This window comes from Vombatus ursinus, unplaced genomic scaffold (assembly GCF_900497805.2).
Source record: "Vombatus ursinus unplaced genomic scaffold, bare-nosed wombat genome assembly UNPS02010193.1, whole genome shotgun sequence".
In the NCBI taxonomy this organism is placed as follows: domain Eukaryota; kingdom Metazoa; phylum Chordata; class Mammalia; order Diprotodontia; family Vombatidae; genus Vombatus; species Vombatus ursinus.
The window spans coordinates 1,163,627-1,191,417 of NW_020949971.1; the positions used below are offsets into that span (position 1 = coordinate 1,163,627).

General features: G+C 52.8%; 1 protein-coding gene across 1 annotated transcript in view; it reads left to right on the forward strand.

Annotated features, from left to right (window-relative positions):
• The window catches only part of TUSC3 (tumor suppressor candidate 3), a 71,411-nt gene extending 46,013 nt beyond the window's left edge, over window positions 1-25,398 (forward strand). The window contains exons 7-10 of the mRNA XM_027853695.1: window positions 6,349-6,412; window positions 11,724-11,798; window positions 13,123-13,213; window positions 24,929-25,398. Of these exons, the coding sequence (XP_027709496.1) occupies window positions 6,349-6,412; window positions 11,724-11,798; window positions 13,123-13,213; window positions 24,929-24,944 (246 nt within the window). The 3' untranslated portion in view covers window positions 24,945-25,398. The remainder of the gene's footprint in view (window positions 1-6,348; window positions 6,413-11,723; window positions 11,799-13,122; window positions 13,214-24,928) is intronic.
• Window positions 25,399-27,791: the final 2,393 nt, after the last annotated feature.

Below are 27,791 nucleotides of genomic sequence, written 5' to 3' on the forward strand. Positions count from 1 at the left end.
TGTGTGTGTGTGTGTGTGTGTGTGTGTGTGTGTGTGTGTGTGTGTGTGTGTGTGTGTGTTGAGGGAGAAGATAGTTTAGGGTAGCAGTAGGTAATCCTATTCGTTCACAAAAACGAGGATAAAAGAATGTGATTGGCAGTCTCTTTCCTTTTTTTTTTTTTTAAGATGACTTTTTAATATTGAAGTCATTTATTATTTGGAGCTTATTGTAACATATTGTGTGAGCGATTGGCCTAACTACTTTCTGGTTTTCCCAACACCTGCTGTCTCCTGGAGAGTCCTTCCCCGTAGTTTTGTACTTAGGCTTATTGAACATCGAGCTGCTGTCTTCATTTGCTTCTGGTTCTGCCTTGTCTAGGGTAGTGAGATCGGTAAGCTTTTTCAATCTTGTAGTCTTGGCAGTCTGAAAAAAAAGAAGAAAAAAAGAAAGGGGAAAAAAAAGGAAAAACAAATGAGCCCCTGCTCCCCCCAGTACCTGTCGATTTATTTTTTTTAAAATGTAGACACATGTACTGTGATCCCGATACATTACGTACATGATAAACTATATGCAGAAATAGAGATGAAAAAGAATGAGATAAAGATCACATAAGCAATATTTTATGTTTTAAAACGTTATTGACTTTACAGAAAGCTTTTTGGTCCCACTCGGTATTGAGAGCGGTGTGGCGCGCACACGTCAGCATTTTGTTTTAACCGCTGCCATGGTGGAAAACAACGCAGATACGGCAATCCCCATGGAAGGAGCACAGCGTTGACTGGCCTTACTAAATCAGGGGCCTCATTTTTTCTGTTCCATTCACCCATTATACAGAGGTTTTTGATGAAATTTAGTGAGCGCAATTAGGGTCCATCTTCTGTGACGTCTGTGTGCATGTAGGAAGGTGGACTGTGGAGCTCAGTTCACAGCATCAGGGGCTGGCTTTTCCAGATGGAAGCAAAGGGATACCATCAGGGGAAAGGGGAAGATGGGCATGGGGTGCAGAGTAAACATTTGCATAGCACCAGCCGTGTGCCAGGGCCTGTGCTAAGTGCTTTATAGATATTATCTCATTTATCTTCACAATGACCTTGGGAGGTCCCCATTTTACAGTTGAGGAAATTGAGGAAAACGAGGTTAAATGATTGGCCCAGGGTCACCCAGATATTAAGTGTCTACTTTGACACGCAGGACTTCCTGCCTCCAGCCGGGTGCTGCTTGCCCCCATGGCTGCTTACTCCCTCAGATGCTCCTTCCTGCATCTTCTCCTGGGCCCAGCACAAGCAAACCTCTCTTCTTGTGGGAGGGGAGGGTGGGGAAGCAGCCGGGAATAAGCCAGGTGCTCCTGTTCTCAGGCAGGCCCCCTCCTGAGCTTGCCCCATCACTTCTGGGCTGACCTTGGTTAGAAATGACCTCAGAGCGGCTGATGATGTAAGTAAGGGTGGAACTCCAGAGAAATAACAGCAGCCATCCAGAAATGATTGACCCTGCCTGCATGCCTCCTCCCCTACAACACAGATGTCACCAGAGATGTCACCAGCCTCTCCCGTCACCATGACAATGGCCACAGCGCAGGGCTGCAGACAAACTGCAGTGATCAATAAAAGTCTGGAGTGGGGAGAGAAACTGAGAAGGAGAATTATACGCCAAGCAGGGAGCAGAGCCAAGAGGATTTTTAGCAATCTCTAGCAATGTGGTAATAGCTTATTTATCGTCCCTCGGCGTTGATTTAGGAAGCTGTAGTAAGAAAAATGCAGGAAGCTGTTTTGTAAAAAACTAACAGCAAACACGTGGCTGCTGCTATAGTTGGGCCTTGGAGGGCTCTCCAGGAGCCAGAGAGGCTGAGAGCCCCCTGGGCCCCCTGCTTCAGGGGAACAACTACGGCTCAGGGAGGTGGACTTAACAATATCACACACATTTACTCCAGACTCTTAAATGGATTTTAGCCTTTTACAGCTGTCGCCCTGTGGGATTAAAGGAAGCACTGTGACCTGAGCCAAAACAAAAGCAAATGTCACATATGATTAATTATAATTTTTCCTTAATTTAATTTCCTTAATTAATCCTTTTATCCATGATATAAATTCAACTTCATTTTAATGATCACTTTTTAAAAATATGTTGTTATAATCAGTTACACCTTTATTTAAAATTATCATTTCAGTATTTAGTAGTGAAATAAGTCAAACATTCTCTGCTTTATCTCTCCCTGGTTTGGATATCAGAGCCACATTATCTTCATAAAGAGTACGATATAGTACCTTTTTCTCAACTGTTTAGAAAAATTTTTGAATTATATTTTGTTCTTGAAACAGTAAAAGTTCTTTTGAAACATAAAGATTGAGATTCCCTTGTAAATTCATGTGGACGACCTAGGCCTTCAGGAGCAAGCCCCCAGTTCTATTGGTAAACAAATTTTCTGGCTTTCTTCAGAATCTCCTGTCTTTTTTTTGTTCACATTATTGCACGAGGGCTGTCTGTAAATTCTAAAATTGTATCTATAGGACAACTTGGGTAAAATGCACAACAATCCCCCATACTGAGAAGATATGGATGGGGGGTAGTTGGGAGGGGGAGTAGAGGTAGCTAGCACCAAGGGAATAGGCAATCCCTCCTCAGCTTGAAGGACGTCCCCCTCTTAAAGAGAAGGCGGAGGGTTGAAGTCCCTCAGTGCAAGGGTAGCTGCTGGGGAAGAGGCTGAGTCAGGTAGGGACCGCTTGAGTAAGGAAGGAGAAGAGTCTGGGAATTAATAGATAAGAACCACTGTGGTCTGTACTGGGTGAAAAGCTTCAAAGGAGGAGCTGTTTCTTGAGTACAGTGGCCAAAGGAGCGGCCGGCAGTGGCGTGGGGAGCGTCCAAGGACAGCTGGTGCTGGAGCGGGTGGCAGGGATGCGGCTTCCCCGGGGGAAGCCAGATCCCACTGAAGTCTGCCCAAGGGCACAGTGGAAGAGGTGGGCAGAGTTGGAGTGGGGCATAGGGAGGGGTAGGCTCTGAATAAGCTACGCAGGGCTAGTTTATTCCCAGCCAGCCCAAGGGTCTGACATGACACAGTGATGGAGTTTACACGGCATGGGGGATGGGAGGAGAGATGATGGCGGGTGGCAGAGCCATGCAGAGGAGTTGCTTTCTGTAGATTCACCCACTAGGTTGGCTGGTAGTTTGGGCAGGGCCTTTGGTAAGTGACCTTTGGTAAGTCCCTTTCCCTTTCTGGGCCTCAGTTTCCCCATCTGTAAAATACGGGGCCTGGGATAGATGGCCTCTGAGTCCCCTTCTGACTCAGTAGTAAGTTTATGGTGCTCTAGGAAGGCGATTGTATAGAAATTACTTCATATTTCCATTTTCAGACTTTCTCATCTTTATCAGTTTGTCTCAAAGTTGTGTCCTCTTATGTCTTAGTGCCATACACCTGCAGTGGCTGTCAAAGAACTTTTTGATCCTGTGAGTGACGGTTGCTAGGGGACCATTCACCCACATTGATCAGTAAATTCCTCACAGCCACAGAAGCCTCGAGCAGGCTCATAATAAGCTGAAGATGAGGAAAATGGTTTCCCCTCTCTAGGGGAAAAGACACTTGGGTAGTTTTCCACTAGAAGACCCAATGCGGCAGCCATCTTTTTTTCTCCTTTTTTGTGGGGGGTGGGGGGGAGGGGAGCAGAAAGATGCAGGCAACTTTGTAACCCAGAGAACTTTTTAGTGTGGGAAGATTTGGGCACCCAAGGATTTTCCAGGAATTCATGGAAAACTTTCATCCACTTGACTGAGCTCCACCATGAAGGGATGCTCCAGTGTGTTGGAGGTCTTCAGCTTCTTAGAAGTAAAGCCAGGATGGTTTCACTCGTAAATCAGGTGAAGCCACAGGGAAAATCAGCCCTGGTCTGGTCATCAGAATATCCCCCTGGAGGGGCTCGGTTGTGAAGATCCCCCCGTGTCCAGCCTGGAGGTGCCATCACCAAGCACATGTCCCAGCAGGGTCTGGCTCTGAGTTTGAAACTAACCAACCGTTACCTTTACTCAAGCTGCGTAGGAAACTGGAGACTGAGAACAGGAGCTAGCGTATTTGTGGGAGAGTGGGCCGTACTCAATGTTCAGCTTTCTCTCCATCTATCTTTTTTAAAATTAGTTTTCTTTAAAATCATATCTTTGTTTAAGATGAGACGTTCTGACCAAGAGTTATGCTGCTAAAATAATTCACAGAAAAGCCTAGTGATGTATGTCTCTTGGTGTTAATGCGCCCTGGGGGAAACCTGACTAGCTTCATTCCTTGGTTTGTATGTCCATACATGCGCACGGGTGTATAGATCCTGGGGGCAGGGAGAAGTTAGAAGAATGAAAGCATTGAGTGATTCTCTGGGTGTTCCCGATGGCCCGCTCTTATCAAACTCACCGAAGATGCCTGCTTTCAAGTACTCCACCATGGTTCTGACGAATGCTTGCAGGTCGATGGGGCCACCTTTTCTCCTTATGCCACGACCAGATAGTTGTTGACGACTGGGTCTCCTGTCTTCTTCACCTGAGCCTCTTCCAGATCTCTCAGGCCTTTGCTTCTCAGATTGGGGGTGGGGAGGGGGCAGTTGAAAAACCACGAGCACGCTTTTGCTAGTAGAGACGGCCTACTGGGGGATGGGGCGGGATGCCTTGCTAGGGGGACCCTCACTTCCCTGCAGACTCTCATACGTGACCGCCCGGGGCCGCCAGCAGCCCTGTTTCGGGTGGGGCCATCTGCCCACTCCTCTGCCTTGGTTCAGTGACTGTTTGTGCTCTGTAGAAGTTGAAGACGTGATACTCTGGAGTTTTCCTAATGAAGATCTGGCTTTAAACTTTGCAGGGGATTTGACTGACAGCGTTTAGAAGCCATGTTTCTGAAATCTAGGCGAGTGCTCTTTGGGAGTCTGAGAACAGATGTGTTTTATGTCGGCGCCAGCCTCCCAGCATGTTTTTTTTATTTTTATTTTTGTAGCTTGTTGGGACTTGGGGGAAGAGAGACCCTGAGGGTGTTTGGAACAACGGGTCACCTCTAATTTGGTTTCTCATCTGTGAGTCTAGAGTTGGTTCTAAGTATAACGGAAAGAAAATGCTGTGACCTGGCAGTGTGTTGAGGGCCCAGTGTCTGTGATTGTGTTCCCTTCTTTACACCTGCCTAGCGCCCTGTGGCCATCCCTCTAGGGATGAGCCTAGCAGATGGCCCTGGGGGTGGGAGGAGGGAGGAGAGGGAAGGAGAAATCACCTGGGTGGGGTGGGGCAGGAGAAAGACCAGCAGGAACCATGTCCTGGTTAATGATTCCCGGGGCTTCTTTGTCCCAGGAATCCCAGACCGCAGACCCTTCGGAGAACAATTCTCTCGGCATCTTAGGCTGATGCCGTGTCCTCTTTGCTGATCAGAGCTCCACGGTGGTGCAATCCCATCTTCCTCACCTAGCTAGGTCCCCTGCTGTGTGCCCCTCTGGTCCTGGTGTCTTTCCTCCCTGCCTTTGCTCAGCCGTCCAGTCTGTTCAGTGCCTGCTGACTCTGGCATCACAGTAGAAGGCTGATTGCTAAAGTTAGTTTAGAGGCTGAGTAATCGATGATTCTGTTAAATATCTGTCTTAAACTTTGAGGGAAATGTTATAAACTGTCATCTGTTTCTAAAGTCCTATCATTTCCTCTTTTTTCTACCTTCTAGAATTATTGTGTGTTCTGAAGGTTGGGAGTTAGGAGCAGGAAGTAGCCATTCACTTCCCTGGGCCTACTGTGTGCAAGGCCCTGCCCCAGCTACTAAATACATTAAAATAGAAGTGGAAACCAGTTCTCTGTCTCAAGGAACTTCCATTCCTGTGGGAATTACGACATGCACAACAGACCCTGAGGCACCTTGAGGAAGAAGAGAGATCTGAAAGCCTGGGAGCGAGGGGGATCAGGAAGACTTCTTTAGGAGTCGTCCCCTGTGCTGGGTCTTAAAGGGAGGTGCGGTCTCCAGGAGATGGAGATGAGGAGCAGGGGCCAGACGCAGAGTTTGGCCAGGCCATGTCTGGCAGCCGGGTGGGAGCCGCCAGGCCTCTCAGCTCATGATTAAACCAGAAGAACTTTGGCTGCTCTGACACAGTGGTGTGGAATCATTTATTCATGGAAGATAGTAATGGGAGTAAGGCCCTCCCTTAGTACCCGCCTGCCGCTGCTAAAAGGGGCATGGGCTTGGTTCTCCCCAGGATGTTTGCATCTGACAGGCTTGGGTGCTGCAGGCTACTTTTACTTCTAGATTGGTGACCCCGCCCGCCCTCCTGGGGCTGCTAGCAAGGAACCTCCTCCTGGAGGCACCTTCAGGGGCATGGGGCGCCTCTGTGGCCAGGGGGCTTCCGCTCTAACCCTCTTGTCCTCTCTTTCTTCTTTTGCAGAGTTACATCCACGGGAGCAGCCAGGCTCAGTTTGTGGCCGAATCACACATCATTCTCCTGCTGAGTATCCTTTAAGCTACGGATGGGGAGGAAAGGCAGACCAGAGCAGGGCCCCCACTGGCCTTGCAGCCAGAAGCCCTGGGTTGGCTGCTCGGGACTAGGCCCAGGGGCAAGGCCCCTCCCTCCACTTTGCTAGTTGGTGAGTAAGGGATAATGGTCACACCTGCAACCCCCAGCGAGGAGCAGCTGAGCCCCTTGAGCAGAGGCTGAAGATTTTGGGGTAACCCTCCCTCTCCTCCCCCTTCCCCCCTCCCGCTACCCCAGATGTACAAGACTCCTTCCACATACCCCGTGATTGAATGGCTTTCCTCTTGTTAAGTGTGGTCGTGGCCTTTGTCTCTGCTGGTTTCCTCCCTCTGGTGACCAGGTCATCAAAGGTGGACTCCCATGGCCCCCTCTTCTCTGCTATTGTTCCTTGTTGGGCTGGGGCTGCTGAGGAAATGCAGTGAGAGAACAGAAGGTGCAGTTGCTTGGGCAGGAACAGAGGAAACAGGCTTTTATACAGTGCCTGCTCTGGGCCCGGCACTGTTCTAAGCACTCTACAAACACTATTGTTTGATCTGCACAACAACCCTGCTGTGTGGCTGCTATTATTACCCTCATTTTACAGTTGAGGAGACTGAGGCCAGCAGGCAAGTGACTTGCCCAGGGTCACAGCTAGTCAGTGTGTGAGGCTGGATTTGAACTCAGGTCTTCCTGACTCCAGGCCCAGCCCTCTGGCCACTTCATGGCATGTAGCCCTGGAAGTCCCATATGATTGATTAGATGGCCCTCAAGACCACAGGTCTGCCATTTCCTGCCTCTGGAGAGGACCCTACGAAGCCATGCGTGTCTGTCCAGATCCAGCCCGTGCACACGTGCATGTCTGAGAAGGTCTGGGGCCCGATGCAGGAAGTGTGTTTTCTCTCCTCTTTCTTACTGGAGCCAGGTTCCGTCAGGCGGATCATTTAAGAGAGCAGTCTTCCTTTAATGTGCTCCTTCTTTGGACGTACGTACTACGAGCAAGTAGTACTGCAAACAGGGTGCAGGTTGAAATCATTGGCTGTGCTGATCACTCTCGGTCTCCCCATGAGGGTCTAGTGTTGTTTTACCATCTAATTTCACTTATCTTTAAACTGACAAAACCCTTTTCCCCTTGTCATCGATAAGAGAAAGTAAGCTCTTCGCCGGTGCAGTTGAGAGTGATGCTGTGTGTAATGTCGACATGTTTGTCACCGTTGGGGGGGGGGGGGGTTCAGAGCCTCTGGCGGTGGTGCGTAATTTATGCAAATAAGAGCTGCTGTTTGATGTGGGATCGGCTCCACCTTTTTATTTCTTCTTGTGGTAGGGAAGTGATTGAGAAGCTCAGGGGAGAAACTATGAAGTGACATGCAGGATTTGGGAGTGAAATGATTGGAATATGTATAGCTGCCCATGAACTCCAGCCAATTGGACTGTGGGAGCGCTAACTCTGTTTCTGTCCTAATGGTAATGATTATTTTCAAACCAAATGAGTTCAGCTGGCAATGTATTCTTTACTTAGAAAAGGAGAAATGGTGAAATGAAAAGGAGGTTTGTCAGTTTTCTAACCGAGGTAAGGGAAGATAGCCCCATTTTTCAGGCCCTCTCCAAGGGGCCGTGGTGCCTGTTCCAGGGGATTTGTTAAATATTCCGGCTTCTGAGGGAATGAGATGTTTGGGAAGAGGAGCAGGAGGAGGGATCCCAAGAGAAGGGGGTCAGTCTGGAGGGCTTTGAAATGGTGAAGACACCAGATTGATTCTGGGAGGGGTGGTGAGGGAGAAATTAAAGAGAAAACCAAAAGCTGGGTTGTGCCAGCGCTGAAGGACCAGAGCGATGTCGAGAGAAGGAAGAGAAGGACCCCGGGAGAGGGGCCCGAGGAGGAAAAGGAGGAGAAGCTGCTGGGGAGAGACCCGGGGCAGGAGCAGGAGGGGGAGCTGGGTAGGAACTGAAGGGAAGTGGGGGGTGACTGTCCAGAGGCCTCAACGGAAAGGGAGAGCGACCCCCTGGCCCGTCCAGGCTTTATTGCTTTCGAGCATAGGACCGTCCGCCCAGCCACCATTCCAGCCCCACAACCTCTCCCCCAAGTTGTTCCCACCTCTTCTGAGGCCTCTGGGTGATGCAGTGGGTAGAGCACTGGGCCTGGAGTCAGGAAGACCTGAGTTCAAATCCTGCCTGTGAGACCCCGGGAAGTCACTTCACCGTTGCCTGCCTCAGTTTCTTCAGGAGTAGAATGGGGCTAATAATAGCACCTGCCTCTCAAGGTTGTTCAGTGACCAGCCCATGGAAGGCACTTAATAGATGCTCATCTTTGCACTGTGCCCTCTGAAGCTCTTACTCCTTCATTAACAAACATCCTTTCCTTCTTATGCCTTGATTAACAAAGCTCCCTTTTCAATTCCTTTCACCTTCTGGCACTCACCAAGGCCTGGTTCCCCCAAGGTGACGTGGGTCCCAGTCTGCCCTCTCCGCCCTGGCTGGAGTGCCAGCCACACCTTTGACTCATCTGTCAGGTTGGGAGTTGGAATACCGCCGCTCCCCTCGCTCCTCCCGGCTCGGGAGCCATTCCTGCTGGAAGCTCACGGCCTCCCAGTCGATCCCCCGTCCCTGTGCTGCTGGCTGCTAGCATTCTGCGTCCTTTCTCAACACGTGCTGTGCCTGGACTGTGTTGTGGTCCCTGCCCTTCCTCCGTCAATGGGAAGTTGATCAGGAGCAGACTCTCCTTTTGTCTTTGTGACCACAGGGCCTGGCACGTGGTGTCTCGTGAAGGCTTTCTGAATGCCGTACCTGGATCAGGGCATCCCCACCCTGTTCCTCCTCACTCTGCTGATTGCTAACTCAGAACCGAGATGAAGACACCATCCACAGATGTCAGCACTTCCTTCTTGGGAGGAAGCCGTGGAGCTGGCCTCCCACAAGGCCGTGGTCCAGCCAGATCCTCGGGGATTCTGAGCTCCCCCTCGCTCCTGGTGTCTGGAGAAGAGGCAGCAAGGATGCTGCCTACAGGCCAGTCCCATCTCTGTGACTCAGGACGGCTGTCTCCTGGTCCCCCGGTCCTTCATTTCTGTGCGAGTCAGAGCCGTCCTGCCCGTCTCCAGGCCTTGCCCTCTGGAGCCACTGCCCTTCACTTGATACTGCCTCTCGTCACCCTCTTTGCCTCCTTGGCTGCCTTCTGCCCCCCTCCCCAGTGCCTGCCCTGTTGGTCCCCCCCTGTGACTCCCTCCCTGGCAGAGAGTAACCGCCACCCTCCTTTCCACCCACAGCCACGCGAGCCCTCTTCTGTCTCTGTTTCTTAGGCTCCTTCTGCCCATGCCTTGGTCATGACGTTTGCTCTGCCCTCCTGGTAGCCGGTCCCATGACTCACCCCTCTGACCACTGTCCTGAACGCTTCTCATCCAGGCCTCTCCCTGGGGGCTTCCCCAGCTCCCTTCATGTCCCTGTTAAAGTCCCATCTTCTAGGGGAGGCCTTTCTTGAACCCTCAGCAGAGCCCCATCGCTCATGCCTCCACCTGCCTTCCCTCCCCTTCGCGCTGTCTGTGTCTTGTTTGCACGCCAGGAGCTCCTCGAGGGCAGGCCTGGCTTTGCCTTTCTTTGCGTCCTCGGTACTTAGCACCGAGTCTTTTGCTGCATCATCATCCGCCTCCTGTGCCCTTGGCCTCTCCCACGCCAACTCATGGCGTGCCTTCATTCACTCCAGCCGGGCCGTAGGTCTTTGGGCCCAACCCCAGAGCCACATTGTCTGCTGCCCACTGGACATTCCACGGACCGTCACAGAGACTCCTTAGACCGAGCACATTCTCTTTGTGCAAAAGCTCCCCCACTTCCACACTCCTCTCTTTCTTTCAGGGGCACCATCAGACTCATGCCCTGGCTTTCCCCTCAGCGCTGCACATTGCCACCTCCGTGATGTCTCCCTGTCTCAGCCCTTTCCCAGGCTGTCGGCCCCTGCAGGGTCAGACCCTCATCACCTCTCGCCTGGCACAAGGTCAGGTCTCCTGGCTCTCCCTTCCCAATTGTCCTCCACACCTGGGGCTAACTTTGGCCCTGCTCCCCTGCCCAGCGGACTCCAGTGGGTTCTTCTTATGTCTGGGATCCAGTAGAGACCCCGGCCTTCAGAGCCCTTCACAGCCTTTCTTTCTTTACTTTCTTATTACAAATGATTCCCGGTGGTGGGTACCATGGGCCCCGGCATGTCCCATCTGCGTGTCTCTGCACCAGGTGGTGCCCATGCCTGGGATGCCCCCCTCATCTTCTCTGCCTCTCAGAGTCTCAATCATGTGTTGGGCACCGCTTTGTCCGTGAAGCTTTCCCTGATTCCCCCAGCTGCTGGTGTCAGCCCACCCAGCTGTACTGTTCAGATGTCATGTGTCCTATGCTCTCCCCCCATTGGATCGTCACTTCCTTGGGGCAGGGCTGGGTGTTAGCTCTGTAAATGCTTGTTCATCAATTGAGCATGAGTCCTGAATCCATCCCTCTCGGAGTATGCTCAGTCTGGCCCTGACCCCTGATTGTCCCTCTCCTGTTCTCCGACAGCCAGGTGGGCAATTCTGGGTTGGGCCCTAGAGGCTGTGCAGTCCACCCCCACCCCAAGGGGCTCATTGCCTTCTTTCCATAAAGTTTGTGAGCAGGCACCCAAGAACCTAGGTCCTTCTGCTTGCCACGGTTTCTTTCCAGTAGCAGATCTCCTCAGGCAGTCTGACCCCCAGGCTAGAGGGTTTCAGAATTTCTGAGGCTGGTCGGCCCTTGTTATCAGCCAAAGACCACCAGATACTTACTCACCATGCCCTGGGAAATGTGGCCCTCTGCTTGCTTATTGGTCAGGAGATTTCTTCTTCAGGGGAGTGTTGTCCTTAAGCCTTGGGAACCCCGGGGGAGGCCGTCCTTTCTCTGAATTCTGAGGTATGGATGGTACGTACATGTACGGCAGGGGGTCGTGCCCTGGAGCCAGGGCATGGGTGCCTTCTAAAGCTATGGTTTTGATGTCTGTATTTTAGCATGGTGGGTTTCCTTTGTAATCTCCTGTCCACGGGCTTCCCCAGATGGCAGGCTGAAGGGATCCCTGACGCTAAGAGGCTTGAGAAGCCCTGATGTGCAGACAAATCCAGATTGTCTGGTAGATGAGGATTGGCTGGCATGTGTGTGTGTGTGCGCGCGTGTGTGTGTGTGCGTGTGTGCGTGCGTGTGTGTGTGTGTTCAGACATTCCAGCCTCTCCTGTTCTGCGTCTGTGGCTGGCAGGGAGAGTCACTGTCAGTGACACGTGAGTCTTGTGGCTTTTCCTGGTCCCTGGTTTTCGCTGTTTCCTTGACGACGGCCCTAGATGCTGCCATCACCATGGGGATGGTCCTTCTCAATGAAGCTGCCACCTCCAAAGGGGATGTGGGCAAGAGAAGAAGTAAGTGATCCCCTGGAGAATCAGCTGGTGCTCAGAGGCCTGGCCAGGGGCCGGTATATCTGACAGCACAGCAGGGGTGCTCCGCTAGCCTCGGTTTTCTCATATGCAGGAATGGGTGATAGGAGGGGAAGCATGGCCAGAGAGGCCCTGTCGGGTAGTGAACCAGGGCCAGGACCCCTAACCACCCTTGAGCGAGAGCCTGCATCCGGTGGGAAATCGAATCCTTGCCCTGCTGCTCATGTGAGAGGACGGAATCAACACGGGAATGCCAGGGAATAGGAATATGCCCCTGCCCATCTGAGGTGGTAATCAGTTGTGACAGGTGTCAGCTGACAGCTCACTCGGGCACTGCAGTAAGGCCTATGGGGTAGAATAGGTCAGGAAGCATTTATTTAGTGCCTCCTGTATGCCTGGCACTCTGCTGGTCCTCACCCTCCAGGAGCTCACAGTCTGGGGGAGGCCACATGCCAACGACTGTGTGCACACGAGCTATGGGCAGTGGAAAGCAGGAGGTCATTCCAGGGGCCTGGGGTCGGAAGATGGCGGGCCACACGCAGAGGATGGCCAGGAGGCCAGTGTCCCTGGCCACAGAGCGTGAGAGGGAGGGACTTTCTGGCTGTGGTTTGAGGAAATGAGGGTTTGCCATTCTCGGGAGTATCACGGAGACCTGAACTGATTCCTGATAGAAATTTATAAGAGAAATGCCCACAAAGCAGACATCCGTTCCTGAGTCATTCATGTTGTAAGTCCGGCAAAGACAACAAGTCTTGGAATGATGGAGATGAAGGTCTGCGGAGATCCAGGGACGACAAACCAGATCTCTTGGAAGAAACCTCTCCCTTTGTTGTCTCTGGCTGTATGGTGCCTAATGCGGTGCCGGGCATACAGTAGGTGCTCACTAAGTGCTTTGGCTTACGTCATTAGTCACATGTGTGTGCCAGCACTTCTGCTCACTCCGTTGTGCGGAGAGCTCCGAGGCCGCCTCTTCTGTGCCTTAAAGATGGGGCTGGCTGAATCTAGCACTGTGTGCCTCTGTGAGTCATGTGGGAAGAAGCACAACTCCATCTGCTCATGGCACGAGGGTCTCCGTCCTTCCAGGGCGGGCAGCAGAGCTGGGCAGCGTGTGGTCAGAGAAGGGGCTGCCAGGGGCAGCTATGTAGATTCTGGCTGATGGTTTTTCAGTTGCAGGAGCCTCTCACCCCAGGAGGCAGGTTGCCCATAGTCACCTGCTCTTCAGAAAAGGGGTCACGGGGAGCTGGCCATCCTGCCCCCACCGCCACTTGCCTGCACTTATGCTGCGCCCTCTCTCTCTCTCTCTCCCCAGTCATCTGCCTGGTGGGCCTGGGCCTGGTGGTGTTCTTCTTCAGCTTCCTGCTGTCCATCTTCCGCTCCAAGTACCACGGATACCCCTACAGGTGAGCCTCACGCACCACTGCCCTCCCTCCGCCAGGGCCGTGGCTTTGCTTTGAAGCGCAGGCACCTACGGCGAGACATTCAAACCCGCTCGTTCCTGAGCTGAGCCAGCCTCACTCTGGCCCATTCAGCAAACGCGTGTGCTAGGCGTTATGGACAGTGCAAATCCCCTACCCCAGCCCGCCCCTGGCACTGCACCCCTGCCTGCAGACCACCCACTGGAGGGACTCCAGGGTGTACATAGGCATGTGGACGCATGCACATACACATACACGCATGGAGCTTTCTAGGATTATGTATGTGTAACCACGGTAGGGACAGCTTATAATCTATAGGTGACCATGGCTTAGTACTTTGGCAGTGTGTGTTTTCTTCAGTTTGATCTCAGCTGCTGTGTAGGGGATGGGCAGGAGTGCGGAGAGCCCTGAGGCAGCAGACCCCACCCCCCAGCAGCCTTTGCAGCGGTCCTGGTGTGGGATGATAAGGGCCTGTCCCAGGCTGGGGGCAGCATCAGGGAAGAGGAGGGGGCATAAAGCTATTGCAGGGGAAGCGTACAGGAGATGCTGCCACGGTGAAATCGACAGGCCTTGGCACCATCTGGGAGGATGGTGGTGTCCCACCAGGAGTGGGGTAAGGATTTGGGGGAAAGAGAATGAGTTCTGGGAGCGTATTCACCGAGTGTAGACAAGATTCAGTGAATGAGTAATTGGTTGAGTGCCAGGGAGTACGTGAAACGAGCCAAGCAGAGAGGCCCAGAGAGTGTGGAGAGAACATGGCGGATGTGGAGGGCCAGCCGAGACCTCCGCAGCATGAGAAGACGCTGAGGCAGGGGTGCTGAGCATTCTGGGGAGCCTGGGCGGAGCCAGGTCATTACAGCCACCTAGTGGTCCATCTGCCCCCCACCCGCACCCTGGCCCTTTGTTTGAGGTGGAGGCCTCTGGGTGCAGAACGCTGATATTGGGCAGAAAAGCTCATCTGGTAAAACTGAGATATCAAAACCAAAGGTACTGCAAGGGCCGCCGGGCTTTCTAGTCGCAGAGACTTTTTTCCGGAGATGGTGGAGTTCACAGCCTGGGACAGATTTGAGGGGGCCCTGGGAAATCCTAAGCCTGCCGATGTCACCCCAGCAGATTTGACCTGGCTTCTAGTCTTGATGCTGGCTAGGAGCAAAATCGGAAAGGAAAGCATGTATTCTGAACTAAAAGTGATAGAAAAGTAAACTTTAAACTCTACTGACATCCATCTGTCCATGTGTCTGCCCCCTTTGCCATCCCTATAGATGTGTGTACACACACACACACACCTGCGTCTGTGGGTCCCTCTCCAAAGGCCAGCCCGCCACATTACATAGGGCCTTCTCCCAGGCACTAGAGACAGAAAGACTGTGAGGTTGTCACCACTGCCCTCAAGGGCTTCCATTCTTTTAAAGGCACAGAGTGCACAAACAAAGAATGAATCATACAAAGTTAGTCTGAGAGAGTCAGTGGGGGGTGTGGAAAGTGGCCTCAGTTTCCAATATGATAAAGGTCCTAACCCTCTTGAAGCCAGCCCGCTGAGCTGAGGGTGAGGACGCAGTCCTTGGGACCGTCTGCAGACCTCTCCCAGTGTCATGGCAGCTTCCCTCCCCCCTTCCTCCTTCCAGGTCATTGTGTGCACTGATTTTGTCCCATCCCCCTATATGCTGACTGTGTCTAATGAGAAGTTTGTTAGGCATCTCCCTCCTTCCTTGAAGCCAAGAAGTCTGTCCCTCGTAGAGAGCGCCACCCCCAAGATGCCTCCTGCTGCAGAATTCCAGGCTCTAGGAGCCTCTGTGTTTCCCTGACTGTTCTGCGGTCTGCTTCCCCGAAATCTAGGGTGCTTGTCAGACGACGCCTGCTTTGTCTCATGATCACACATTAGAAGAGAGGGGCCCCTTCCTACGGAGGCTGCTATAATCCACAGTAGGACTCCCCCACCCCTGTCCCTTCCTCCATTCATGAAAGCATGAAATGATGATCAAAGAAAGTCAAGAAGCTAATTACTGCTCTGCTTTTGGAAGAGAAAGAGACAGAGGAAAGGCAGGGGGAGAGATGAAGGGAGGGAAGGAAAGAGAGAAGAGGGGGGAGACAGGAGGGGAGAGAGGGAGACAGACAGATACATATGCAGGGAGAGATACAGAGACAGACAGGGAGGGCAGGAGAGGAGCAGGAGTGGGGAAAGAGTGAGGAAGAGGGAAAGGGGAGGGAGGCTGACAGGGTGAGACACACACCGGGAGAGGTCCAAATGGGGCTCCTCGGAGCCCCCGTCATGTGGGTGCTCTTCCGGCCCCTTCCTCCGGCACCACCCTGGCCTCCCGACGGCAGCTTTCCCTTTTCCTTGCACTTCCTTGGGGCTCGTCCCATGGGCTGTGCACCCGGGACTTCCTTCCTGCAGCGAGCCCCCCTTGGCCGTGGTTAGTCCGGCCCCCCTCAGATGAAGCCCGACCTCCAGATCCTCTGCTCCATTGCTCCCACCCCAGGCAGTCTCTGCGATCACCTCTCTGACCTTCCTGGGCTTCATACTCCCACCTGGAGCATTCAGATTCCTGTCTCTTTAAGTGGATTTTTGTCTCCTTTCCAAACATCTCTCCTGATGTTCTGCCTCATCCAGTTCAATGAAAACCGCATTTGTGAATATGTATGAGAGGCTGTGTTCAGCTCTGGGAGTGCAGCAGCGAGACTGACCCAGGCCCAGGCCTCCCAGAGCCTCCATGAGGGGTAAATGCTGTGCGCACGGACGCTCACCTTTGGCTTCAGCAACCCGTGAAACAGAAAAACGACTTATTCTGAACCAGGGACATCTCAAGGCCTTCCAGGAGGTGGCCTGCCCTGTGGGGGTCGGGGGCACTCCTGATGGGAACACCGCAGAAAGGCAGGTGGAGGGGAGGAGAGGCAGCAGCCAGGAGACCATTTGGGTGGCCTGGAGAGCATTGTGTGCTGTGGGAGTTGTGTAAAGGAGGCCTCGGAAAATGGGCTTTACATGTCTGATGGGGTCTAGATTTTGTCCTATAAAATCTTTGTCAATAGGAAGCCACCCCGACTTCCTGAGCCGGGGAGGGACGTGATGGGGCTGGCGCTGTAAGAAGGGGATGTTGTGGTGACGGCATGGAGAGCGGATCGGGGAGGAGAGAGACTGGAGGCAGGGAGGCTGGCCTGGACTAGGGCAGGGTCTGTGGGGGAGAGGCAGCCATCCTGGACATGCGGTGGCCGAGGAATGGCCAAGAGTCCAGGCTGACTCCAAGGTTACCGGCCCTGGTGGGACAGGAGAGATGACAGTGAGGCATCCCGCTGAGGGGCCTCAGAGTCATGGAGCCAAGGGACCAGGGGCACGATCTGGGCTGTTTAGGTGACCTGGGTCTAGCAGTGATCTCCAGATGCTCCGGGGTGAGTAGTGTAGTTACTGGGAACAAATCAGACTGAAAACAGAATTTAAATGTTGGGACTCCTGCAGCCGCCGCACCCCACCCCCCACCTCTAGTGCTTGCCCCAGGTGCACCTCCAAGGCCTCTGCTCCCGTGCATGTTAAACACACTGTAAGAAGGGACCAAAGGCGGTAGGATTGCAGGGAGCAGCCCGTCCCTCCCCTGGCAGCCTGAGCGTGTACACAGGGGTCCTCAGGGCAGACGTGACTTGGCTTTTGGAGTGGTGCTCTCTCTGAGGGGTCCCAGATAGGGGCAGAGGGACCTCAGGATGAGGCGCTGCATGTCCCTGGGGCAGGTTATTTGAATCACCCCATCTGCTGGTAGTGGAGGGAGTCCAGGTGTCAGGGAGGACAGTTTCTGGTATTTGTAAACTTGAGCATTCTCTAGACCATTTCAGAATTAGCCCATTACTTCTGCACTAACCCTGGGGCAGAGGAGTGAAGTGGCATCTTCTCTCTTGCACATGAGATGGTGCCATGCTCACAGCCCTTTTCCTGGAGACTCTGAAGGGCCTCAATACCTGCTTTTCAAATGCCAGGCTTTGAATCAAACTGAACCAAAACAATTTTCTTTTCTCCTTTCCCTGTGGTCCTGTAGTGTGCTCGGAGGCCTAGAGCAGGAGACACCTGGCATGGGCCAGAATGCCAGCCCTGTCACACCTAGCGGTGTGCCCCAGGCCAGCTGGCCACGTCATTCCTCAGGGCCTCAGTTTCCCCCTTTGGCACCCGCTGCTCTCCCAAAGGCCTGCTGGACAGTTCCCCTAGATGTCCCTAAGACATACCATGTGTCTTTCTCATGTCTCTCTCCAAAGTGGAGCCCTTCTTTTTCACCCATACTCATCTGACTGTTAAGCTTCTCATTTCTGGTGTGGGTACCACCCTCCTGGGGTCCCTGAGGAGTCCTTCTTGACCGTGCCTTGTGCCTCTTTCCCATTCCCAGTGAGGTGCCCAGGCCAGCCAGCTCTGCCTGCTCATGCTCACACAGTCTGTAGCCTGGCCCAAGCCCTAATCACCTCTTGCCAAGACTGTGGCCACAGCCTCCCCAGGGTCTCCCCACTTCCAATCCATCCTCCTCGCGGCTGCCAACATACACCCAAGGCTGCCTGTCCTTCTGCTGCCTGAGAAGTGCATCAGGCGTAATGTATAGCATCCTCTCACAGCCTCGAGTGCCTCAGACGCACCATGCCCATCGTGCTGACCCTCAGCTCACAGGACGGCATCTCCTGCCTCGGTGCTTTGGGACTGGTGGCCCCTGTGCCCAGAGCATGTCCCCCACCCCTGCACCTGTGGCACCTGATTTCCTTCAGAGCACAGCTCAAGTGCCCGGCCACCACCCGGCTCCCCCCGCCCCCTCCAGATGGTCAGCCTCTCAAAGGCAGCACCTTTCATTTTTGTCTTTTGTTCCTCCAGCGCCTAGCCCAGTGCCTGGCCCCTAGGTGAGTAGTGCCTTGTCACATTTATTTAATTCAGGCTGCCAAAGGATTACTTCAGAGGTCTCTCCAGGTTTGAAAGCATCATTCTCGATTCCATCAGTAGGGTATTGGAGGAATGGGATGGGGTTTTTTGCTAGTGCCCTCTCACATCCTGGAAGTTGGCATGCAGAGAGCCTTCCCCAGGTGGCACCGTGAGGGAGCTGTGGGATGCCCTGACCTTCCCAGAGACCTTGCTGTCCTGACAGTGTCTGGTGCTGACCAGGGCTGCCCAGAAATGCTCTGTCCTCCAAGAGTGCCCAGACCCAATGAGGAGGATGATACCTGCCTCCAATTATCCCGAAGGGAAGTGAGGACTGAGCTCGCGTCGGGGCTGGAGAGCTGAGGAGGCCTAGAAGATCCCGTGAGGGTGTCCGAGCCGTGCGTGCCCAGCCCGCTCAGGCCAGGAGGCCTTGCTCACTCATTGCCCCACAGAGGCTTCCTGGCTTTCGCAGTTGTAAAAAGAGATTCTGCTTTAGACTGTGTGGGCAGAGCAGAATGTCAGGCCTCAGCTCATTCAGATTGGCCTTGGCCTGAGTTCATGTGCCCTTCTGCCTGTCCTGCTGGTGTTTGAGGTGACATCCAGGGGTGGGGACACTCTGTGTGGCCCCCACTGCCGGGGTGTGAATAACAGTGGTGCAGAGAGAACTAGGAAGAAACTTAGGGAGAGATGGATCTGCCTTTCTGTGTGGAAACTGAGAAACAGAATAGAAATGCTCCAGTCCATTGAGAGATCTCTGGCCGTCGGAAGGATGTGGTATCAACGCAGAACACAGAGGGAAATCCATGGAGATCACACAGCCCACTCATCTGCAAATGCACCTTCTTGTTCAAGACTCTTTTTTCACAAGAGCGTTTTAGCGCTGGTGTTACCATGGAGGCCAGAGAAGCTTGTTTGGGCCCGTCTGCCCATTTAAGGGTCATTGCGATGGCTGGGCTGCAACAGACTCAAACGTTTCACCCACGTTTCTTTTTTTTTAATAACAGCCCCATTCACAAGAGGGGAATGGTGTGTCGGTGTTTCTCCTTTTTTTCCTGAACCCTGTGAATCTATCAGAACCCAAGGCTAGAGTTCCGCTAAGGATGAGCCAGGGGGGTGGGGGGGGGGGCGGCTAGGGAGGCAAGGTGTTCAAGAGGAGAGAACAGTCACATTGAACCGCTTAACTGCAGGGTCAAAGTTGGAAGAGAGGAAAAGGGTGCCAGACCAGGGCTGCTGGCTTGGGACAGTGCTGAGGGGTGAGGGTCCTGGAGGTCGAGTGAGGATGGTGGCCAGCTGAGAGGAGATGAGACAGGAGCTGACTTACAGGGTGTGGTCAGGATGGAGGGATGGCATCAGTCATAGGGAGGCCCCCGAGAGGGCCTGGGAGCAGACGCCAACACGTATTGAAGTTCCTTCCCTCCCTCAGACAATAATGTTAGGGGACACTGACGGCAGAAGTGACCTGAAGAGCAGCAGTCCTGAGGCCCTGAAGGAGGATGGTGACAGGGACAGGAGGCTATGACCATGCTCACGGGGAGCCATGGGGGTGAGGCACAGCTGGGGATGAGACAGCAAACATTAAGGGCCTCCAGCCTCTTGCGGTGGGCACGAACTGATCCAGTCAGGGGAAATGTGAATGCCAGCTTTTATTATGGACCGTGAGTAACCTCCCTGGGCTCCCTCTCCATCCATTGTGGACAGAGCTGCCACATCGTGCTGCTCCCTGGCTCCCTATTGCATTGGGAGGATTCGGGCCCTCCACATCTGCCTTCAGCCTCCCTCTCCAGCCTTGGTTCCCCGTGCTGTCCTTCATACTCACTTGACTCTTCGCTCTTCTCTGAATTAGCCTTGGTCCCATCTGAATGGACGCTAGAAAGTCCAGCCTTGTCACTGCCGTTCTGCCACCCGCTCCAAGAGGGCCAGTGTCGTTGCCCCCGGTTGGTAATGCCATCTCCCTCCTGGAATTACCTTGTCCCTTACCTTCACATCTGGGGGTTTTCTGTGCCCTCAGAGAGGGGAGTAAGCTCCTGGAGGAGCCTCGGGGCAGGTTGAGACTTCCCTTCGCTTACCCAGCCCCTCTCCCAGGGCTTGGTACGGAATAGCCAGCTGCTGAATTGTTTCTTGAATTGAAGGGAAAGGCTGTGGACATGTTTAAAAGGTGCAATAAGGAAATCTTTCTGAAGAGAGAGTTCCCCAAAAGTGGAGGGGGCTGCCCCAGGTGACAGTGGAGGCTTTGGAGCAGAAGGCAGAATCAGAAGCCTTAAAGGGTGGGGGCCAGTTGAGACCTGAGTCAGGAAAGAATTCCTCTTGGAGAGCTGGCTAAGGCCCTTCAGGCCATAAGGCCTGTGGAAAGATGGTAGTGCTGGAGGAAAACCAGGGAAAATCAGGGCCATGAGAACAGGTGGGAGTGAGTGTGGTTAGTCAAGAGGCCGGAAAAAGCAAGACCCATCCCCCCACCCCCCACTGCCCATTCCAAGAAGCTCCGAGAATAGGATGGCATAGAACTAGGCATGTTTTCAAAATAAGTCCCGTTTTTTGCTTGTCTTTTTACTGGGCTCGGGTGACATCCAGGCATTTCATGCACTTTTATGAGTTACATTAGGAGATATTAGAAGCATAACTGCGTGAGAGCCTTTCGTTACACTGTCTATCACGTCTGTCTATCACAACGATGAGACAGGTAGATGTGGAGAAGTTTCCATTGCACGCCCCTGTAAACAGAAAGGAATGATTGTGTGCCTTTGGTATGTAACAAATCCACATCAGAACAGAAGGCAAATAAAGTCAGCCATGAGATGGAGTCATTTCCTAGCTGGAAATGCAGCTCTTCTCCTGTGTTCCCCTCTGCACCCCGCACCCCAACCCTGTTGAGTCGATAAGACATACGGGCTAAAAATGTGTCTGGGAACTAAGAGTCCAGGAAGGAGGAATAAGACAGAAGTGATGAAGATTCTGTGATCCAAGACTGGAAGTGGGTTTGGAGAACGCCAGAGGGTTTGCAGAGAACTTCGTATGCTCCTCATTTGACCCTCCCGTGCCCTCAAGGAGACAGGTGCTGGGGCGCGCCCTTCCCTTGTTGCCTTGGATGACTTCTGCCACCTAAGAAGGACTGGCCAGCAGCGGTTCCTTTCATGGGGCATTCGGTCAGAACTGCCAGAAGGGACCACAGAGGCCACGACACCCCTGCAGTAGAGCCAGTCCGTGTCACTACCACAGTGGGTTGTGTGACCCGGGCCTCAGACTCCCAGAGGCTTAGGGCCCTGTCGGACTCACTCGTCAAAGTTCTTTTCAAAATTCCCCGATGGTACTTCTGGCGGTTGGTCTGCTGCTGGCATTCAACCTTAGATGACCCTCTTCGGACTGCCTTCCAAGGGTCCTGCCAGTCTCATTCTGAATGGAGGCTTGTTGCTGACCCTGGCTACCTCCGTCCAGGGGAAGAATGGCAAGCAGGGCCCCAGCCCCCAAGTTTTGAGGTAGTCCAAGCATGTTGAAGGCTGTCACTCCCCTTGGGGGATGAGAATGGGAATGGCCTGTCCCTGAGAGACTCCAGCCTGCCTACTACAGTGCTCCATCATGGAAGTCAGGCTGGCAGAGTACAAGCCATGGGGGAGCCTCCCAGCCCGGAAGGACCTCATCCCTAGCCTGCACCTGCTTTCCACGGCTGGCTCAGCTCACAGTAGCTGTCTCCTGGAGGCTGCTGAAATGGCCTGTAGGCCTTTGTTGCCCTTCCACTTCTGTGCTGACCGTGTCAGAAAGGCAGAAAGGGGACAGAGGATGGGGGGGGCCAGGAGCCACAGTTGTTCAGCTGTATAGAAGCAGTAACTGAGCTGTGGGCACTTGAAATGTACAGTTCTTGTACAGTGACCATGCAGATATGTCTGGCATGCCTGGCTTGCTAGCGAGGAAACACCAGGACAGACGGGAGTGGTGGCAACATGGAAGGCAGGCAGAGACCCAGCCACGCTGGGGTGATTGGGCATCCAGAGGCACCCAGAGCCACCTCTTCAGGTGCCTTGGGTCTTCTCAGAAGACCCCCCTGTGGAGAAGGTGCAATGAGTGGAGATCCAGAACAGGTGCCGGGGGAATCTGACCAGCCGTCCAAATTGAAAAAACAAAACAAAAAACCGTAACCTTGACTGCTTTGGTGCAGAGGTGGGAATAGGCAAGAACAGCCAACGACATGTGGGAAAACTTGGTTCTGGGGTCAGGAAGGAGCCAGATGCCGATGCTTTGTAGGTGCCTCAGAATCAACCTACTGCACTTCTGTTGTGAGGAGCAAGTCAAGGCACTGGGCACCCAGAAGCTGGCGCTGCTTAGGTGGGCCATCCAGGGAGCAGCATGGGGCCAAGTGGACTCTGGGCTCCACTTCTTAGGGGGAGTCTCACAGGAGACTCCTTAACATAGGGCACGGTGAGCCATTAGGGCAGCTTCAGGCTGGCCTTTTTAAACAAGTGACGGGTGACCAGAACGTGAGCTGGATTAGGAAATGCTGGGGATGGTGGTGTCCTGGGGACACCAGGTTTAACTAGGGCCAGTCAGCCTTCCTATGTACTGGCTGGTTGGGGGCCCTGCCCCTGAGCACCTCTCATCTTCACAGTGTCAAAAGATGGGGACAGTCCTGTCCTCCACCCTTCCCTGTGTGTGAGCTTATGAAAGGTCTCATCCAGCCTAGACAGGCAGTGTGGGCCACAGATGGCTTCAAGTGCCTCCAGCAGAGCCTTATTCAGAAGGATACCTCCAGGGAAAGCCCTCCAGTAGGCCACCCCTATAGCTGCGCAGACTCCACGAGGCTCTCCAGTGGCCCCTCCTTTACAACCACAAAACTCTCACGCTGGCCCTGAAGGCCTATCCCAGCCCTATCATCCAAGGGCCCCCATCAGGACCCATTGGCCCTTATGGATGCCCTGTGGGGAGGAGCTGACTTGGGGCAGCACACAGCTGGATGGATGCAGGGCATTGTAGGTCTTTCAAGCACAGGGCAGCTGGTAATAATCGGTGTGCCGGGCAGGCTTAGATTCAGCAACAAGTGCCCAGTGATTTCTGCCCAAGACGTGGGCCTTAAATCACTCCTCAAGCAGCTGGACCTGGCACAGGAGGAGCCCGTGTGAGGGGGCAGGGTCTTTCTGTGCCCAAAGGCGTGTGGGTGCCTGTGTGGGTGGTTAATCATGCAAATAAGAGAAAGAGCAAATGATGGCTGGGTGCCAGGTCTTCTGACATCCCTGCTAGGCTCTGCAGCAAAGCTGAGCAGCCACTTCCCTTCCCTGAGGGTTCAGTTACCCACCGTGCCCCATGATAAGCTCTTCTTGCTTTGAGATGCTGTCCTACTTGTGAGATTCTTTGGGCAATATTTTACATGTTTTTAAATATTTTGAACCAACCTCCAGAGGAGTGAAGTTAGGGAGTCTGGGCTTCCTCCCATGGGGTCAGTGGCCAGGCCTGTGCCCCCAACCTCTCCAGGCTGGCACACACCCTCATAAATCACCAGCGTGGGCCATAAGTGAAGGCCTCAAGCGTATAGAATCCATTTCTTTACGTTGAAATGACATTATTTAAGTCAGGGCTTTGTCACCAATTTTTTGCGTGTGTCCGTTCCCAGGGGCAGTCTGGTGAAGCCAATGGACCCTTTCTCAGAATCATGGTTTTAAAGGCATAAAATAAGATAGAATTAAAAAGTTTTGAGACCAAATACGTTGAAATGCCAAAGATTTTTTAAACAAGGTGTCAGCCCCTCTGGCTAAGAACCCCTCATTGACTCCAAATTCATCTTCCAAATGGAGAAATTGAAAATAAGTGACGTAACATGATGTTAGTCTTTCATTTTTTAATGAATTAGTCTCTGTAAATTTAACTTTTTAACCTTTGTTTGAAAAAAAAAAAGTACTCAAAACATAGGCAGGAAAGGCAGTAACAGGCTGTCTCTTTGTTACGGTTTTCTTCTATTGTGTCGGGATTATATGGTTCGGCAGAAAGCTATCCATTCCAAACAGGAAAATGAGTAAACCTTCCCATAAACTTGTTTTTAGTAGTTCATAAATTCAGAAAATCTGATTTATACATGTATCCATGCTTTGTGAGGGAATTGAAAATTCACGAATGTTACCTTCTCCATTGACTCCTGCCAATACGAATATTGGCTAAATGCTCCTGTCACCGTGCAGGCCATTCCTGAAGCAAGCCCTCAGTCGGTGCGTGTGGAATTGAATTGAGTCCAGTCATGTTCTGTGTCGGTATCCATGTGGAGAGGCTCGGCTGTGTGGGTGACTCCAGACCAGAATAAGCCCTGTGTCTAGCCCCTGGTATGCTACTGGCCACAATGGGCCTTTCGCCTTGGCTGGCATGTGTCACCAAATAAATAGCTACAGCCATAGTGAAATTTTGTGACCCTTAAAATGCATGTGTGTTCCTAACAAGTCCCATTCAAAGGGGCCTTCTCCCAATGCAAGTGCCTGCCTGGAGCTTCTGCACCTGCCCACAGCCTCTCTACCTGTTAGGGGCCTCTCCGCCTGCCCGTAGCCACATCTCCCTCAACCTTTCCCCTCAGTGACCTCTAGCCCCACCTCCCTACCCTCCGTGTTTACCCTTCCAGAGCCAGTAAAAGGATTTTGCCACTGAATTGAACAGCTCAGCTTTTATTTTCAAATGTCATTTGTTGTCTACAGTTGCCTTCCACTGTGTCCTAAATGATTTTATAATTAGATGTTTTGACATTTGCAGGGGGAGGGGGAGAATGTTTAATATGGAATAAGTTTGAAAAGCTTTCTTGGTTCTGGGGTTTGGGGATGAGGCTGTCATCATTTGCAGCATTTAATATTTTTTTCTCTCTTTTGCAGCTTTTTAATTAAATGAAACCCTGCAGGATTTGCCCAAGATGAGTGTTTACCAGGAAGGTAAACTGCACCTGATCTTGATCCTGACCCCAACGTTATGTTCTTTAGAATTTTTGGTGGTTCCACCAGTAACTGTGATAAGTTAGACTCATCTTGGATGGAATTCATTGTGCGTTTTGCTAGTGAAAATAATAGACCGTGGAATTTTTGGAAAGACACAATGGAGGTAACACCACCTTTACAGAGGACACGTCAGACAGCTGTTTGAGGGTATTATTTATTTCCAGTGCATGGTACAGGATCGGAGTGAAATTCCCAGTGTTACTGAATCTTTCAGGAATTGGTCAAAGAACCCCAAATGTAATCGGTGTAAATGTTCTTGCCAGTGTCCCAGACACAAGCTATATGCATGAAATCCATGTTCTGTGTGTATGAATTAGTCCTGTGGCTGTGATAAAGTCAATGAGCTCTCACAAGCAGTGTTTTCTTTGGGGAGAACGAGGTTTGGTGGCGGGGCCTAGGCAGTCAATGATGCTCCCAAATGGAATACCTTGTTGGGACCAGCACTGACACCCTCAGGACCACCCTTAGGGTCCAGACTGAACCCAGTGTCTCCCCTGGGTGTACAAGCTAGAGATATCCATGAGCATCTACAGTAAGCCTGTCAAATGGGCAGGGCACCCAAACTGGGAGGGAGAGCTAAGAGGTAGAATTCTGGAAATGAAGGGATGGAGGAAGAGGTTTAAAGAGAAAACTCGTAAAAAAAGTCCCACGAGTGAGGCGAAGTGAGATGGCCATCTGAAAAAGAACTGGAAGGTTTGGTGGACTCTGGCAGCCCAAAAGAGCGGGTGGAGTCGTGGGCTCCTCAGTGCCCAGGCCTGGGGAGGTGACTGCAGCACTCTCCTGCATAGCTCTGGGCTCCACTTCTTAGGAAGAACGGGTGCCCTGAGAAGGGCAGCAGGGCTGGAGAAGAGCGTTGAATATTGGAAGGGACTGAGAACGTTTGGACCTCAGTCAGGGGGCTGGGGCTTCCAGCGCTGCCCTCAGGAAGTGGGCTGAGCCTTGGGGGGGGCGGTGCTTGTCGAGAGGCAGATCTAGTCTGGATGTCAAGAAATGCAGTCTGACCGTTGGGGCTTTCTGAGAGTGGGAGGGAGACAGTGGGCTCCTCCTATCTGAGGACTCCCGCCAAGGCTAAGTCATGGATTGTGCGGGCTTGTCCTTCAGGGCTGGCTTGCACTAGAAGGCCTGGAGTGGGGTGGGAGGATTGGAGTGGGGAGATGTGCCTTCCAGGGCTGAGGTGTGTGATTCTAGCTTCAGTAGGAGGAGTCCTGTGCACACTGGCATTCCTGGAGTCAGAAAGAGAACAGAGGATGATGAGTGAGCTTTGGGGGCTTCCGGGTTGGGGGCAGGGACCTTAGTGAAGCACCCCCAGGGTTGCTTTAGGGCCCCTTAACTGATTTTGATTGCCTTCAGAACCCTGGTCCAGGAAGGGCAGGGCCGTCCACATTCCAGCAGAGCCCCGCTGGGGAATAATGCTGCTGAATTCATTTTGCTGAAGGAGCTGCTGCACAGCATGTGACTGCCCTTTGTCTTAGACTCATAGATCTTCAGGGGTCATTGGGTCCTGTGCCTGCACGAAGAGGAAACCATTCTGCCCCAGTGGAGGAAGCAGGCATCTGGCCTGTGCAGTGACGGGCACCCCGATACCTCATCCAACAGCCATTTCTCCTTCTGGAACATTTTAGTCACTAGGAGGCTCTCTGTGTTGAGTGTAACCCCTACACTTCCCCAATAGCTCCCAATTGTCCCCATGCTGCCCTGGGGCCATTTTATGAAATAATTACCAGTCCTCCCACTGCCCTGGTTGTGCTCACTGGGTGACAGGACCCAGGAAGTGCTTCTGCTGCCAAGGGTGGCGTGGCCGGGTTAGAGGGCAGCGGGACTGGCCTCTCCCTTGTTCTGGGCTGCCATGACCCACTGCTAATTCTGTTGGGCTTGGTGACCTCCACCTCTCACGCAGTGGCCCCTTTGATGTTTATCCATTTCCCAAGTACCACTGGGGGAGGCGAGGTGAGAAGACCATTTTCCTGAGAAAGAACCAGGGGAAGGAAGGTAGCCAGCCTTCACTGTTTCTTTTCTCTCTGACGTGGTGGGTGTTCCAATCCATTCTGGGATCTTGTTGCTGCTCTGGGCCTTGGGGGTGGGCAGGCCAGGACTTCTGGCCATCAGACCAACCAGAAACAGATCCAACAGTAAGCATTGAATTGTCAGCCAAACGGGAAATCAAGCAACAGAATTCTCCCCCCTCCCCCATTAACAGGCACCATCTCATTTCCTGTAGACTCCCATGGAAGCCTGGGGAAGGGAAGGACATCCCAAGGATGGAAGGCTTGTGCAGCACCCAGTCTGAACACCTCCCTGATCTCGGTTCTGCCCCACACCAGGCCACCGTTGCAGGGGTTAGCAATCCACTGAAGCTCCCCCCACCCTCAAAGTCTCCACCCGTGGCTTCCCAGCCCAGTCATGATGCTTTGACCATCCTTTGACACTCCCATGATACACTGCAGCAACCGTACTTTTTATGTCTTGGTGGAACCACCACAAAGGAGGTCAGTCTGGGGGGGGGGGGGCAGGACAGAGTCAGGGAGGCCAGATGGAGAGCTGGTGACCTTTCCCCTTTATTCCTGCTGCCGCCTACCCCACCTAGGTCCACCTCCCCTTTCCCTTTAGTAAAATAAATCCTGAACTAATAGGGCAGCATGTGATCTCATTGTATCCTCACAACCACCCAGGAAGGTACTAGTATCCTCATTTTACAGATGAGGAAACTGAGGCAAAGAGGTAATGAGATTCACCCAAGAGCTGT